At 44.0% G+C, this 13,161-nt stretch overlaps 1 protein-coding gene across 4 annotated transcripts in view; it reads left to right on the top strand.

Moving 5' to 3' along the window:
* AGBL1 (AGBL carboxypeptidase 1) overlaps positions 1–13,161 on the top strand; it is a 938,649-nt gene that overhangs the window by 304,758 nt on the left and 620,730 nt on the right. For all 4 annotated transcript variants that reach the window (XM_053223586.1, XM_053223587.1, XM_053223588.1 and 1 more), the window contains one exon: positions 1,768–1,805. In XM_053223586.1, coding sequence (XP_053079561.1) covers positions 1,768–1,805 — 38 coding nt within the window. The remainder of the gene's footprint in view (positions 1–1,767; positions 1,806–13,161) is intronic.

The following is a 13,161-nucleotide window of genomic DNA, read 5'->3' as shown; positions in this document are numbered from 1 at the left end:
GGGGGCCAACCCTGTACTCTGTTCTTGATTGCATTTCTTCACAGATTACCTGTTCCTGTGGCTCCAATGATCATTGTTACCATAGTTACTCCTGAATATGTATCTCCAACTCCAGATCTCTCTAGAATTCTGTATCTATGCTTCTAGCATCATTCTCAAAAGTTCCATGTAGCTGTGTGCCCCTCATCCTGAGCTCAGCATTTCCCAAATAGAAATGATTACCTTCTGTAAACACCTCAGTTTCCCTCTTTTGTTGTAATGGTTTTTTTGTTCTCCCATTTACCCCAACTGAACACTTCAGGCCATGACCAACTTTTGCCTTTACTTTGCCCTTCACAACAAGCCTGTCATCAAATCCTGTGAATTCTTTGTTTACAAGCTTCACCTCATGTTTCTGACCTTGACACCATACCCCTTTGATCCAAAATCAATCAAAATCAATCAAATGGCTTATGACCTGTGCACTCGAATCAGGTCTCTTTAGAATAGTGGGCTATAGTGGTCTGAAACCTTATGTTCATCGTTGCCCTAAAGGTGTCTTACGCTGCACTACATGTTCATCCCCCAGTTAGGAGCTGAAAAGAAATCTTTTCTTGTTACTCAGGAATCAGCCTCACCTCTTTGACTAATATGACACTTTAGCATGTATTTCCTGCCATGAAATGTCACTATTTGGATTCATAATTATTTGCTATGTTATCACACTATTCGATATTTTCTAGAGCGTTTGGATCTGGGAGTCACCTTGAACTTTCTTCTCAACATCAAAGAGTAACCAAACCATACTGACCTATCCTCTAAACCAGTTATTTTCCAACACTCATATGCCTATGAATTCTCTGTTGGAATGAAAGTTCTGATGCAGCAGGCCAGGGATGGGGTTTGAAAGTCTACATTTCTGTTTGGCTCCCAGGGAATGCAAAGCTGCTAATGGGAGCCCCATGCTTTGAGGAGCAAGGCTCCAAGCTTCCGTTCAACCCATCTTTCTTCATTCTCTGTCCATGCTACACTTCTGGCTGGAGCCCTGGTCACCTCAAATCCTCCTCCCCACCTCTAGTATGTCCCTCATAAAACTATCATCTAATAGATCATTACCTCCTCAGTGAACTCCCCAAAACAAAAGTGCCATGCAAATCAGAAATGCAGGGTCACCTTATAGACCTGGCCTGTGATCTAGAATGGGGCTCGGTCCTTTGCTTGGAACACCCTCATTCTTTCTTTTCCTGCTTCCTTCTCTGCTAATCCCCTTTGATGAACTTAACGTGGCTACTCTACTTCCCCCACTCCCTCCAGCACTGATTTCCTTTCACACCAGCCCAACCCAGGCTCAAGAAGTTTTGGCTGCATTGGTGTACTCACTCAGCCTCCACATCCTGCCCTTTCCCAACCCATCCTCCAGAGTTGCTGGTTTTCCCAAGTATAAACCAAGAGACTGGCTGGAGCTCTGGTGGGGATGAGCAACAGATATATGGGGAGCATAGTGTAAGGAAGGTGGTGGAAGGTGGGAGGCAAGACAGGGGAGGGGGGAGATATTTCCAGCAGCAATGGGGACTCCTGAGACCCATTTTCAAGACAGACACTTTGCTTGAAGCAATTTCTGCATTTATGCCTCTTTGATGGTCAGTGCTGCAATCAATAGAATGCCTGCTCCCTGGTTAATAATGGGGCTGTTAGGTGGCAGCAATGAGCCTGCTGGCTTTGGGATCCATGGGCTGACAAAAAGACCATTGAACATTGACTTTTCCACTTTTCTTTCTCTTTCCCCAGGGCCGCCACCGAAGTTCTGGCAGCATTGCTGAAATCCAGTAAGCACCTCTTTTGAAAAGTCATTATTTCTTTCTCCTCTGAGTTCAGTGAAAGGTGCTCTTGGTACCTCCATGGCTCATTTCAACCTGGAAGACAATAGAGCCATTCCTGGATCTTTGGGGGGTGAGATGGAGAATACTATGGCTATTCCAAACACAAGGCTGCAAAGAGAGAGTTAATATCTGTCCATGTGGGCATGCCTGTGCATAATGCTGTCAAGATAATTTATTCTAAAGGGAGCGTGTTGTCTTCTGCAGACCTGAGGAACTCTCCAGCTCCTTCTAACAGGGTCAGTGACCCTTAAGGACTGTTGAAATGAGGTCCAGTTTCCAGTAGGGTTGTCCTGTAGAAGAAAAGATTATGGCACTGGGTGGGAAGCAGGATTCTTGCATTTGGTTCTGATACCAGTTCATGACTCTGTATTTTTGAGCAGGTGGGGTGTTGGGAATTTCTTGGACAGTGTAGATTCTAATAACAAATTTATATTAAAAAGTTGGCTCTCTTTTCAGTTACTTGAGTGATTGCAAAAGAATAGCTCTGGGGGTCTGAATAATTTGAAGATTTTTTTTTTTTGTTTGCCTAGTAGCCCTGGTCTAATTACATTGGGAGTCAATTTCATGTGTGCAATATAATAGAAGACTCCATGCACTTGGGAGCAAAGAAGTCTTAGCTAATGTTTTTATTCCCCCCCCCCCTTACCTCTTCATCTATTTTAATTTGGCACCTTGGAAACCAGCTGCTTCAATTGTGATATTTGTTTCTCTATAGGGAGCCCGAGGCCTGTGGGTAATAGGTGAACTTTAATAAAACTTATAAATAAATAAATAAATAAATAAATAAATAAATAAATAAATAAAAATAAACACTCCCCCCCCCCCCCCCCACAATGTGTCTCTGTCAACTATACGCACAGAGAAAGAGCCACATCATGGAGCACTTCCATTTGTAGACTGAAGGAAAAGAAAAATTAAAGCTTGAATTTATTTGGTTGATTGTAACTGGCCACAATACACAAGACTGTTCACAACTCTCTGTCCTGCAGGGAGAGTGAAAGTGCTTAGTGCAGGTTGGAGGAGTGAAGAGTGACAGGTTAGAAAGCCCTTGAGATAGGAGGCAAGGGAGAGTATAACCTGTGGGTTATGGGCAGGTTAAGGCAGAACTTGCTTCGGGTTTGGCATCTGGGTTCTCATTATTTACCTGCCCACCCTGCCGCTCCTGATGACAGTGCCCGGTGTTTGGTGCAGCAAGAGTGCTGGGTTGAAGGAAGTAAAGGACCCGAGAGGGGCTGGGTAAGCCATCCTGTGAATGCTGTGCCTTGGGAATGTAGCTTTCTCCTATATCCCCCAGAGTTTGGGTGGTAGAGATCTTCATGTCTCATGGGGAGAGAGCCCTGAGAGTGGAGAAAGGCTGGCCTCCCTTTCAACACACACACACACACACACACACACACACACACACACAGCCCTATTTCTCAGATTGCTGGCTTAGAGGTAATACACAACATACTGCTATGTGTAGAAATTTGAAAGCAGTCATATGCCCGTTATTAACTATTTCCATATGAGGCATGATGTACGGACCCATGGGAAACAGTAGCCAGTGAAAATACTGACTAATTCGGGCTTGGAACCTTTAGCCAGGTTTTCAGCACACTGGCTGTCCTTAGCTAACTGAGCATGCTGTGCTAGGGGATCCACTTAAAAAGTTTCTAACCTCTACCCTGCCTTCAGAACTCAGCTCGGACATTTCCTCCGAAAAAACTTTCCCTTTTCCCACCAAGACTGGGTTGGAAGACCTCCCCCATGTTCCCAGAGGCTCTCCCTCTCCGCATGATTCCTCCGTATTGGAATCACCGGTGTCCACCTCTGCCAGCTGATGGCAAACTTTTGCAGGCAAGGGGTATCTTTGTAGGTTGTTGAATTATTTGCATTAGCACAACGAAAAGCTCAAAGTAAATTTATGGACTAAACATTAAAATGAATGAATAATGAATACCTATGAATGAATGAAATGAATGAATGATATTTACATATATAAAAATGACTGTACTGCCCTCTACTACCTGAACCCAACAACCCACATACAGAACCAATGATCTTAACACTTGTAGTTCTAATCTCTATTTAACTATACTAATGGACTGTTAGGGAACTGATAGCCTGATGCTCTCCATATAGAAAACAGGTTTTATTGCCCCATTAGAAGGGTGTGTGGGGTTATTCCTAATTCAGCTTACCTGTCCATACAGACTTGTTTGGGTTTTAGCTGTCCACGCTGACTTTTGTCTGGGTCTTAGCTTCTTTCTGACATGAGGGAGTTGGATGGGAGGTTCTCTATCATTCTTTCCACCACTTAAAACTCTATCTTAACATGTATTGGGGTTTCCAGACCTTGGCACTCCTGCGTGTTGGACTGGATAAGTCTCAGTTGTTGAGGACTGTTCTGTGAATTTCAGGAGGTTTAGCCTCCTCCCTCGCCTTGACTCACCAGATGTCAGTAGCATTGCTAGTTATAATGAACAAAATTGTCTCTAGACCCCACCAAATGTGCCCTGAGGGTCAAATATACATCAGTATACTGATGTATACATCAGTGATGTATATTTGACCAAACCCATGAGTTGAAGCCCATTCAAGGTTTCAAACTACCTCTTCCCAAATACCTTTATTGGTGTTTCATAGAAATGTTCTTCTTGAATAACTGATCTTATAAATTCCCCAGCACTGGCATCATTGCTATGATCTCAAAAGAGGTAAAAAACACAAATGGCAGAAAGTTGCTATGGGCATGCAGACATTACTTGAGAGGGAACAGGTTCTAAGCATTTAGAGGATCTTAGAACAAGGAGGGCAAATAGGTTTCATTACAAGTGCCAACTTCCATGTGTAGGTGGAAGGATTCTGAGATCCTATTTGAGCTCAGCAGGAAAGGGCTCAGCAGGAAAAGTATTTAAGTAGCAAAGTTTGTCATGGATTTGGGGAGGTGCAGTAACACAACACCAGACAGTCACCATCTTTGTTCTATCAGCCTAACCAAAGTATTGAGTGGCATGGAGAGTCTGGGTAAGGGTGGTACTGCTCTAGTAGGCTGGGGTTTCTGTGGGAGAGGTTAGTGCCATGGAATCCTCTAGTTTCTTTGTACTGTCTTCACGCATAGTTAAAACCTGACATGGAATGCGTGTCCATTTGGATCCCAGGTGAGTCTATGTCTGCTGAACCTAAATTCAGGAAGTCAGTTTCTGCCTAAAACTTACCATATGGTACTGATATCTGGGAGTGTTTATGTGAACCTTTGGTTCCTAGAGGCATAATCCTTTCAGCTAGTGATTAGTCTGGTCTTTATGCTTGTTGGTCCTATAAAAGTTGACACTGTTGTGTATCTCTGTAATTGCTTCACAAAGGAAGAGCCTTCCCCAGTTAAAATAAAGCCAGAAGGACATATCTACTACCTTGGGGCAGCCAATGCTTCTGTGGAAATAAACTTGGGTGGGCCTGGGAATCTGAGGCCAGTAAGGTCCTATCTGTACCTAATGTGGGTCTAGAGAGGGGCTGGAGACCATCCCCGCCAGCATCAAGAAAGCAGGACTGAGGATCTGGGAGACCTGGAGCCTGTCTACCTTAGCAACAAAAGAGAGAAAGAGGACCTGGGTCGCATAGGACAATTTTGTTATGCTGCCTTGGCTCTCTCTTCCATCTAGTAGCTGCTACATGAGAAGCCAATGTAGGATAGGTGGATGGCAGGAAGAGGGAAATGAACCAGAAGGCATCTCTTGTCTCTTTCCCTTCCTGAGGGATAGCAGGCAAACCAAGCTTGGAAGTCCTAGGCCTGTATTCCAACTGCCTCAGCAATATAGGACGCTAAAAATGAAAAACCATTGCCCATCAAGTGTCCTTTTTTTGTGTGCAGGAGCTAGAATGGTCTAATCCAAATGTCATACCTTTCATGACATCTGTTCCCCTGTTTGGCTCCCATGTGTGCAAACCCTTCTTCAATTTCACTGTACTGAAAGTTTTGCCCTTTTATGCTTTCACTTATGCAAAACCACTTAGCTTTTCATTACCAAAACTTAACAAAGCTTTGATTAAGAAATAGTGCTTCTATTGCAATTTTTTTTCCCTCTAATAAACCCAAGTAACATATTGTCCTTTGTCTCTCTCCATCTTGTGGATTGCCTCCAGTCCACCTTTCCCTCCATCTGTACCTGTACCTATATCTCTGTCTTTGTTTTTTTAATGTTTATTTATTTTTAAGAGAGACAAAGCATGAGCCGGGGAGGGGCAGAGAGAGAGGGAGACACAGAATATGAATCAGGCTCCAGGCTCTGAGATGTCAGCACAGAGCCTGACATGGGGCTCGAACTCATGAACAGTGAGATCATGACCTGAGCTGCAGTCGGACACTTAACTGACTGAGCTGCCCAGGCACCCCTGTCTTTTTTTTTTTCTTTTTTCCTCATCCTCTTCCCCTTTTATCACTGTCTGCCCCAACCCCAACCCCTGCTTCTCTCTCTTTCTTTTCACTCCTTAACACCCCTTCCATGAGCATCAGGTATAAATGCAGGTTTGAAAAATTGTGGCTCTGGAAGCATCACTTGAATGAATGTGTGGTGATGGCAACCTGCCTGATTTGTACTGGCTCCAGTGATGAATCTTCTAATAATGCCTCGGTATTAACCTTGTTGCCCAGATTTAAAGGTCACATTCCTGCAACAAGGCAACACCCAAAATACTTTCTGGTTGAGACCTTAAATCTTAATAAGATGATGGTTTTACTTCAGACTACTCTGCAACTTAAGAGGAGTCTGGAAGTTTTCAGAAGTGAGGGCATGGGGAGGGTGTTGGAAATAGGGAAGTAAGTTAATACAGGAAGGAAGACAAGGAAGAGGGAGGGAGGGATACAGGGAGCAAACGGGAGGTTTGGCAGGAAGATCAGACTCGTCCTAGGTCTTCCTAGTTAATGCTCTGGCTGGCCGGCTCCTGGGAAGGCCCGTCAGCCTGTTGCTGTGGGTGTGTAGGCAGGGAGGACCTTCTAGTACCTACAGCCCTGACTCTGTGGAGACACCCTCATGCTCTCAGTGATGTCTACTGTGGCCTGGCCTTCAGCAATGCAGTGATGGGAGGGCACGATGGCCAGACACCTGCTTTGCTGCAAAATGTCATAGTAGGAGCCGTTATTGAGGTGCACCCATCTGAGGCTTTTGTAGGAATTGTAGGAGCTCTGAAGAGTTCTGAGAATGACACTCTATGTTTTAGGATGGTTGGCATTGCGATTCCTGTGACCTTGTGATGATGCACAGGTAGCAGTGGGTCAGCGCGGCCTTCACGGGACTCACAGGTACAACCTGTGTTCCCATGGGGCCTGTCCTCTTGACTTCAGGGCTCTGACCTGCCTCAACAGGGATTTGCCCACATAGTGTGTTTTCCCCTTCTGTTTCCAGGTGAAGGCCATAGACTGTCAGAGCTGGAAGAGACCTTTGAGGTTGTTTAGCGCAGTGTTAGTCGACTGATTGATTAATTGATTGATTGAGAGCTCAGAGCCCGGTCTATCTTCCACTAATTTCCCTCCAAGATGGCTTCACAGACACACTCACAAAAATATAGGGCTTCTGAGAACCTAGAAAATGATTGATCTTTTAAAAAAATTGAAAGTAGGGGTCCCTGTGTAGTTCAGTCAGTTGAGTGTCTGACTTTGATTTTGCCTCAAGTTGTGATCCCAGGGTCGTGGGATCAAGCCCTGTATTGGGCTCCACACTGAGGATGGTGTCTGCTTAAGATTCTCTCTGTCCTCTGCCCCTCTCCCCGTCTTGTGCTGTCTCTCTCCCCAATGGAAAAAAAAATAAACACTTTTTAAAAATGAAATATATTTGACATATAACATTGTGTAAATATAATGCATGTTGATTTGATACATTTATATATTGTAATATAATTGTCATTATAGCACTAATTTGCACCTCTATCATGTCACATAATTATCAGTTCTTTTTAGTGGTTGGAATAATTAAGATCTAATCTCCTAGCAAGTTTGAGAATTATAATACAGTGTTGTCATCTATAGCCCAGAAAACTATTGGCTTTGTCCCCTCCCCTATCTCCTTATTTTTACACAGGGAAACTGAGGACCAGAGAGAGGGAGTGACCCACCCAGATATCTGTGACTTTGAAGTTTCCTGTCCGGATGACCCTGGCTCCTTCTTCATATCTCAGCACAAATACCTCTGTGCAGAGTTTTCCTGAATACTACTCAACCCCATTTAATGCCCAGCATTAGATTAAACCTATTAAACCTCTTATAGAATCTTATATTTATACCTATAAGAACTAACCATACTGTAATCAATGATTCCTGTATTTTTGCATATGTGTGTAAGCATTTTTCTTTTTGGGTATAGCTCCTTGAAGGCTGGGGTCCCTTCTGTGTCCCTCATACTTCATATTGGGCTGTGCCCAAGGCTAATACATTCATGGTGACTAAGGAAGGATTCCAGTTTCTTGATTTAAATCTCATACATTTATTTTCAGCATGCCTTTAGTGAAGAGGCCAGCCCAATTCCCATCCCCAGAAAGAATCAAATTGTGATGTGATTCTAGACTCAATGTCTCTTCTTCTAACATATCTTTTGGAGAAGCGTGCAATATATTTCTGTGATGAACCAAAAACCTGCTTCAAATAATATTGATAGATTTTGGCATTTTTCACACTGGGATGGACTGCTGCAGTCAGCTTTGTGTGAATGCGGAGTAATAAGCTATTATCTATCACACTGCTGTATTGAAACGACACCACAGATATCTACAGTTTATTGAGTTCTTAGTATGTCAACCACTTCATATACATTTAGCCTGTCAAGGAGACATTGTTATCCCCACTTTACAGGTGTAAGAGCTGAGGTTTGGGAAGCTTACGTAACGCACACAACTTGTGGGCTGCAGAGCATACTGCCTGTGTCTAGATGCTGGGACCTGAGCCCTGTGCATTCCAAGAAGAGAATAGTGAGGATAGGCTTATTTAGCCCAAATAAGATAAGATCAAAAGCTGAAAGGAGGCTACATAAATACTTTCTAAGTATCAGAAGGATTTTGGGGGGGGAGGTGATTGGGAGCATTTGTCATTTAATTGAGAAAAGAGCAGTACATGGTCTATCCCATATAAGCATTGGAATGGGACCTGGTAAGAGATGCCCAACATACCAGCATGGCTGTGCAAGGGGCCAGAGTCTTTGCTGTGAGGCTGAGCATCGGGGAGAATCTGATGAATGATGGGGTGAGGGAGAGGAAGGGAACTGGGACAGGAAGAATCACAGACTCCCATTATGTCATGCTGCATTCAACTTGGCACATTGGTTGTTGGTTTTTTCCCCCTCACCTTGGCTCAAAGTTCAGACCTCTTTGCCAAATATTTTTGTCTTTTGCACAAGTACATAAAATATTTTAAAGGTTTAAGCTGATAGGATACCACCCATTCTCTTTAATCCCCTTCCCTGTCCCCCTCCCCTGGTCAGACTCCGTAGCTGAGTGTGGAGGGACAGGGACTGGCCAGACTGCAGCAGGTGTAGTTCCTCTTCTTGCCATGTGGTGGTGCTGTTCTTTTAGTTATCTTGGCCCCAGCAGTGGAATATTTATTTTCAGTGAGTAATTTGTTTATCAGGAGGTTATTTTAATCTAATTTTGGCCATATTTGCTATTCCACACTATCTGTACTTCCCAGCATTAGCAGCTTGCATGTCTTGAAGGAAATTAGCTGAAGATGGTCTCAGAGGCATTTGCTCAGCCATTATTTAAGGGAGTTGGGAGGAGGCGGGGTGAGTGGAGCCCTTGGTTGGAAAAGCCTCTGGAATTTGTTGCATCCCCAGTGATGTTGAGCATGATTGAGCAGGACTTACGGAGGGCGGGGAGCATCCCCAGCAGCTTTTCTGAGGGCTGCCTCTGGTGAACAGCAGCAAATCTTGCAGTTACCTTTCCCCATCTCCCTCATGCCCTTCTGACAACCTGTATCTTCCTCGCCTTTGCTGCCAAGGCCAAAGGCACCACTTAAGGGAAATGCCTGTCGGCCTTCCCACACTCCACACGAACCCCTCATCCCATTTCATAATGGGTTTCTTGAACTGTTTCCTGCCGCCACTCCAGGAAGTACGAAGCAGGGTCGAACGTGGGAAGAGAATTACTGTTTATTAGAGTACCTTCAAGGAATAACCATCATGACTGGTGATTACAGAACTCTGACACTTACCATGCATTTTACACGCCCATTTTACAAACAAGGAAGGAATAGTGAGGGAGGTGTGTGAATTTCCCAACGATCCCCAAAAAGGTAAGTAGAGAGCTAGGGTTTGAACTTGGTTATGACTGTCTCTGAGGCAGAATATCGTCATATTTCAAAGGCGATCCACACTTTCCACATGGGGTTGGAGAAATCTGGACTCTGCTGATCGCCTGTGTGCTCTTAAATTGCTTCCTCATCGTTGCACTTGACTTCAGCCTGGCTTTACAAAAATGGGCGGGCTCCACAAGATGAGTACTTGGAGGATTCCTTAGTAGGAGAACCCTTTTCCAAATAATGAGGATATGACACATCTCAAGTAGATAAAATGGAAGCAGAAGTGGGAGGCCCCAACGAATGATAGAATGATAGCCTGATCTGTCCCTGGCTACCCCCTCTTTTCCTGGCTTGCTTGCTTACTTGCTTATTTATTTATTTATTTATTTATTTATTTATATGCTTATTATTGAAGTAGAGTTGATATCCACTGGTTTATTAGTTTCAGGTGTACAATGTACTGATTCCATCACTCTGTATATTATGTGGTACTCACCACGATAAATGCAGTCTCCATACAACATTTTTACAGTCTTATCGACTATGTTCCCCTATGCTCTACTTTTTATTCCTGTGACTCACTTATTGTATAACTCCCTTCGGTGGCTCCTGATTGACTCTGAGAAACTTCCATTATGTTCCTTGGGGCTTAAAGGAATCAAGTTTGAGAACCTCTGAAATAAATTTTCTCTCGGGACGCTCTCAGCATTCAGTCTGTGGTCTGAGATTATGGCTTAAAGATGCGTGGACACGTCCTCCAGGAGGTTGGAAAAGTGTGCTTGGTTTTTACTATGTGGTGGTCATAAGGAAGGTGGCCATAGTGAAGTTTGTTTGACTCAGAGAAAGATCCGAAATGTTGTATTCATCACTGAGACCTGGTTGAGGAACTTTTAAGTCTCTTGGAGCCAAGAGACTCAATTAAACAATTCAACTAAATCTAATTAAATGGGGAGGCTCATCATCCAGTGGAGATTATAACGGTGGGAAGTATGGGCAGGATGGTGAACCACCCTCCCAAGATGTCTGGGGGGTTGGAGGCATCCACACCGCATCTAACAGAGCTGTGGATGGTGGTGTTGAGTTTTTCCTCTTAGGCACAAAAGTGTTGGCTACATCACATACTGTTGTAATGAGATTGGAACCAATCCTGGTTCTTACACCCACACAGGATGCTGTCTTTTACCCAGGTGGTCCTGTACTCTTGCAGTAATGTAAGCCCTAGTAATGTAAGTTCTGTATCCAGGGCTTTCCCTCTGGCTTGATTATCTGCCTTTAAGTTTGAGCCAAGGTGTTCCTTTGACAACAGTGTGAATGCCTCCTTAAGGAGGCTCAGGGTCATGTGTGAAGGGTGTGTGTTTGCTAAAAGCTCAAACCACTTATTCTCTGAAAGGATAAGACCTTGTGGAGAATAGTGTTTGGATAGTGGTCTCGAAGCTGGCTCTGATCTTCTGTGGATTCCAATCAGAGCCCCTCTGGGTGTGTTCCTTAGTGACTGTGCTGGAACCACTTCATCTGTAAAGTGGGGAAAACGATACCCTCCAAGGATAATTAGTAAGATTTAAACAGGGTGATGTACATGTGGTAGGAGCATAATGCTGGATCTTAGTACATCTCCGTAAAGATCACGTCTCACTTTATTATCACTGCCATTTGGAAAATCCTGGGAATTTCAGGAATTGATCCTACAAAGGCATAAAGCCTATTGCAATGTAAATTCATCTCCTAACATATCCCCTGAGTATTGAATGAGACACAATTGCTTTCAGCCTCTGTCTTCCCTCTAGAAGCTTTTTCTGCAAAAGGAATAGATAAATCATTGAATTCAGCATATCTGGCCCGTTCAGTTGACCCAAGTGAATACCCTTATTTAGTTTCCATTCTAGGGAATCAGGGGTTAACATCCAAGGTTGCTGAGCTCTAAATGTTTTAGACTTTAGAACTTGTATAATCCTGGCATAATAAATGACTGGGTATGGATTGACAAAGATAAAGTATCACAGAGATTTAAAGAGATAGACAAAAAAGATAAACATCTCCCGGCTCTGAAGGTGCACAGTAACTTCTTCATCACACTCAGGATTGACTGTACAATTATTTGTTTATGTTGAGGTGTAAGTCAGGTGTTTCCTCCAGACTCTAATATTAGCACTTTACAAAGCACCTTTTCATGTATTATCCCATTTAATCTTTACATAGTCTTGCAAGACAGGCAAATATTTAACTATTGTATAGTGATTCTCGACATGAGCGATTTTGCCCTGAAGGGGACATTTGGCACGTTTTGGTTGCCATATCTAGTGAGTAAGACCAGGATGCCACACAACATCCTGCAGTCCCCACTCCTGCTCCCCAGGAAATGAGAATATCTAGCCCCAAAAGGCAATCGTGCAAGGCTGAGAAACTGTTCTGTAGAGAAAACATCGGGGCCCAAAGGGGTTGACTGACTTGCCCAAGATTGTGTAATAGGAACCTGACATATTGGCATTAAAATCCATACTTTCATTTCACTTCCAGAGAATTTCATATCTTTTTTTTTTTCCTAAGAAATAAGAGTTTGCCTAAATGAAATGCTTCCCAGGACCACTGCATGCACACGGATGATGGTGAGGCTGCTGTGGTGGCAGGGGCGGTTGGAGACCCCGCTCAGCCTCTCCCTGAGCCCCTGTCCCAATCCCAGGGGCGCACAGCAAAGCAAGCACTGCCACCCATACAGTATGACCCAGGGAACACCAGACCCCACCTGGCATCCCCAGACTCCCAGCTTTCATTGCAGCCATCACATTATCTATCTAATCTATCTATCTATCTATCTATCTATCTATCTATCTATCTATTATTGATTAGGGGATGACAGACTGAGAGTTGTGCTTTAGTAAGATGTGTTGGGCCATGTAGGAGAGCTGGAGGCAGAGGGCCCCCGTAAGAGTCTACTGTGAGTACAGTCTGGGTGATAGGAGAGAGGACCAGACGCATCAGGGGTGACAGGACTCAAGCTGGAACCAGGGAGCACAAGGCTAGGGTCCCGTGCTTCCTTACCGC

This window comes from Acinonyx jubatus, chromosome B3, assembly GCF_027475565.1.
Source record: "Acinonyx jubatus isolate Ajub_Pintada_27869175 chromosome B3, VMU_Ajub_asm_v1.0, whole genome shotgun sequence".
Lineage (NCBI taxonomy): Eukaryota > Metazoa > Chordata > Mammalia > Carnivora > Felidae > Acinonyx > Acinonyx jubatus.
The sequence above is the reverse complement of the archived record's forward strand: the minus strand, read 5'-3'. Positions and strand labels throughout refer to the sequence as shown.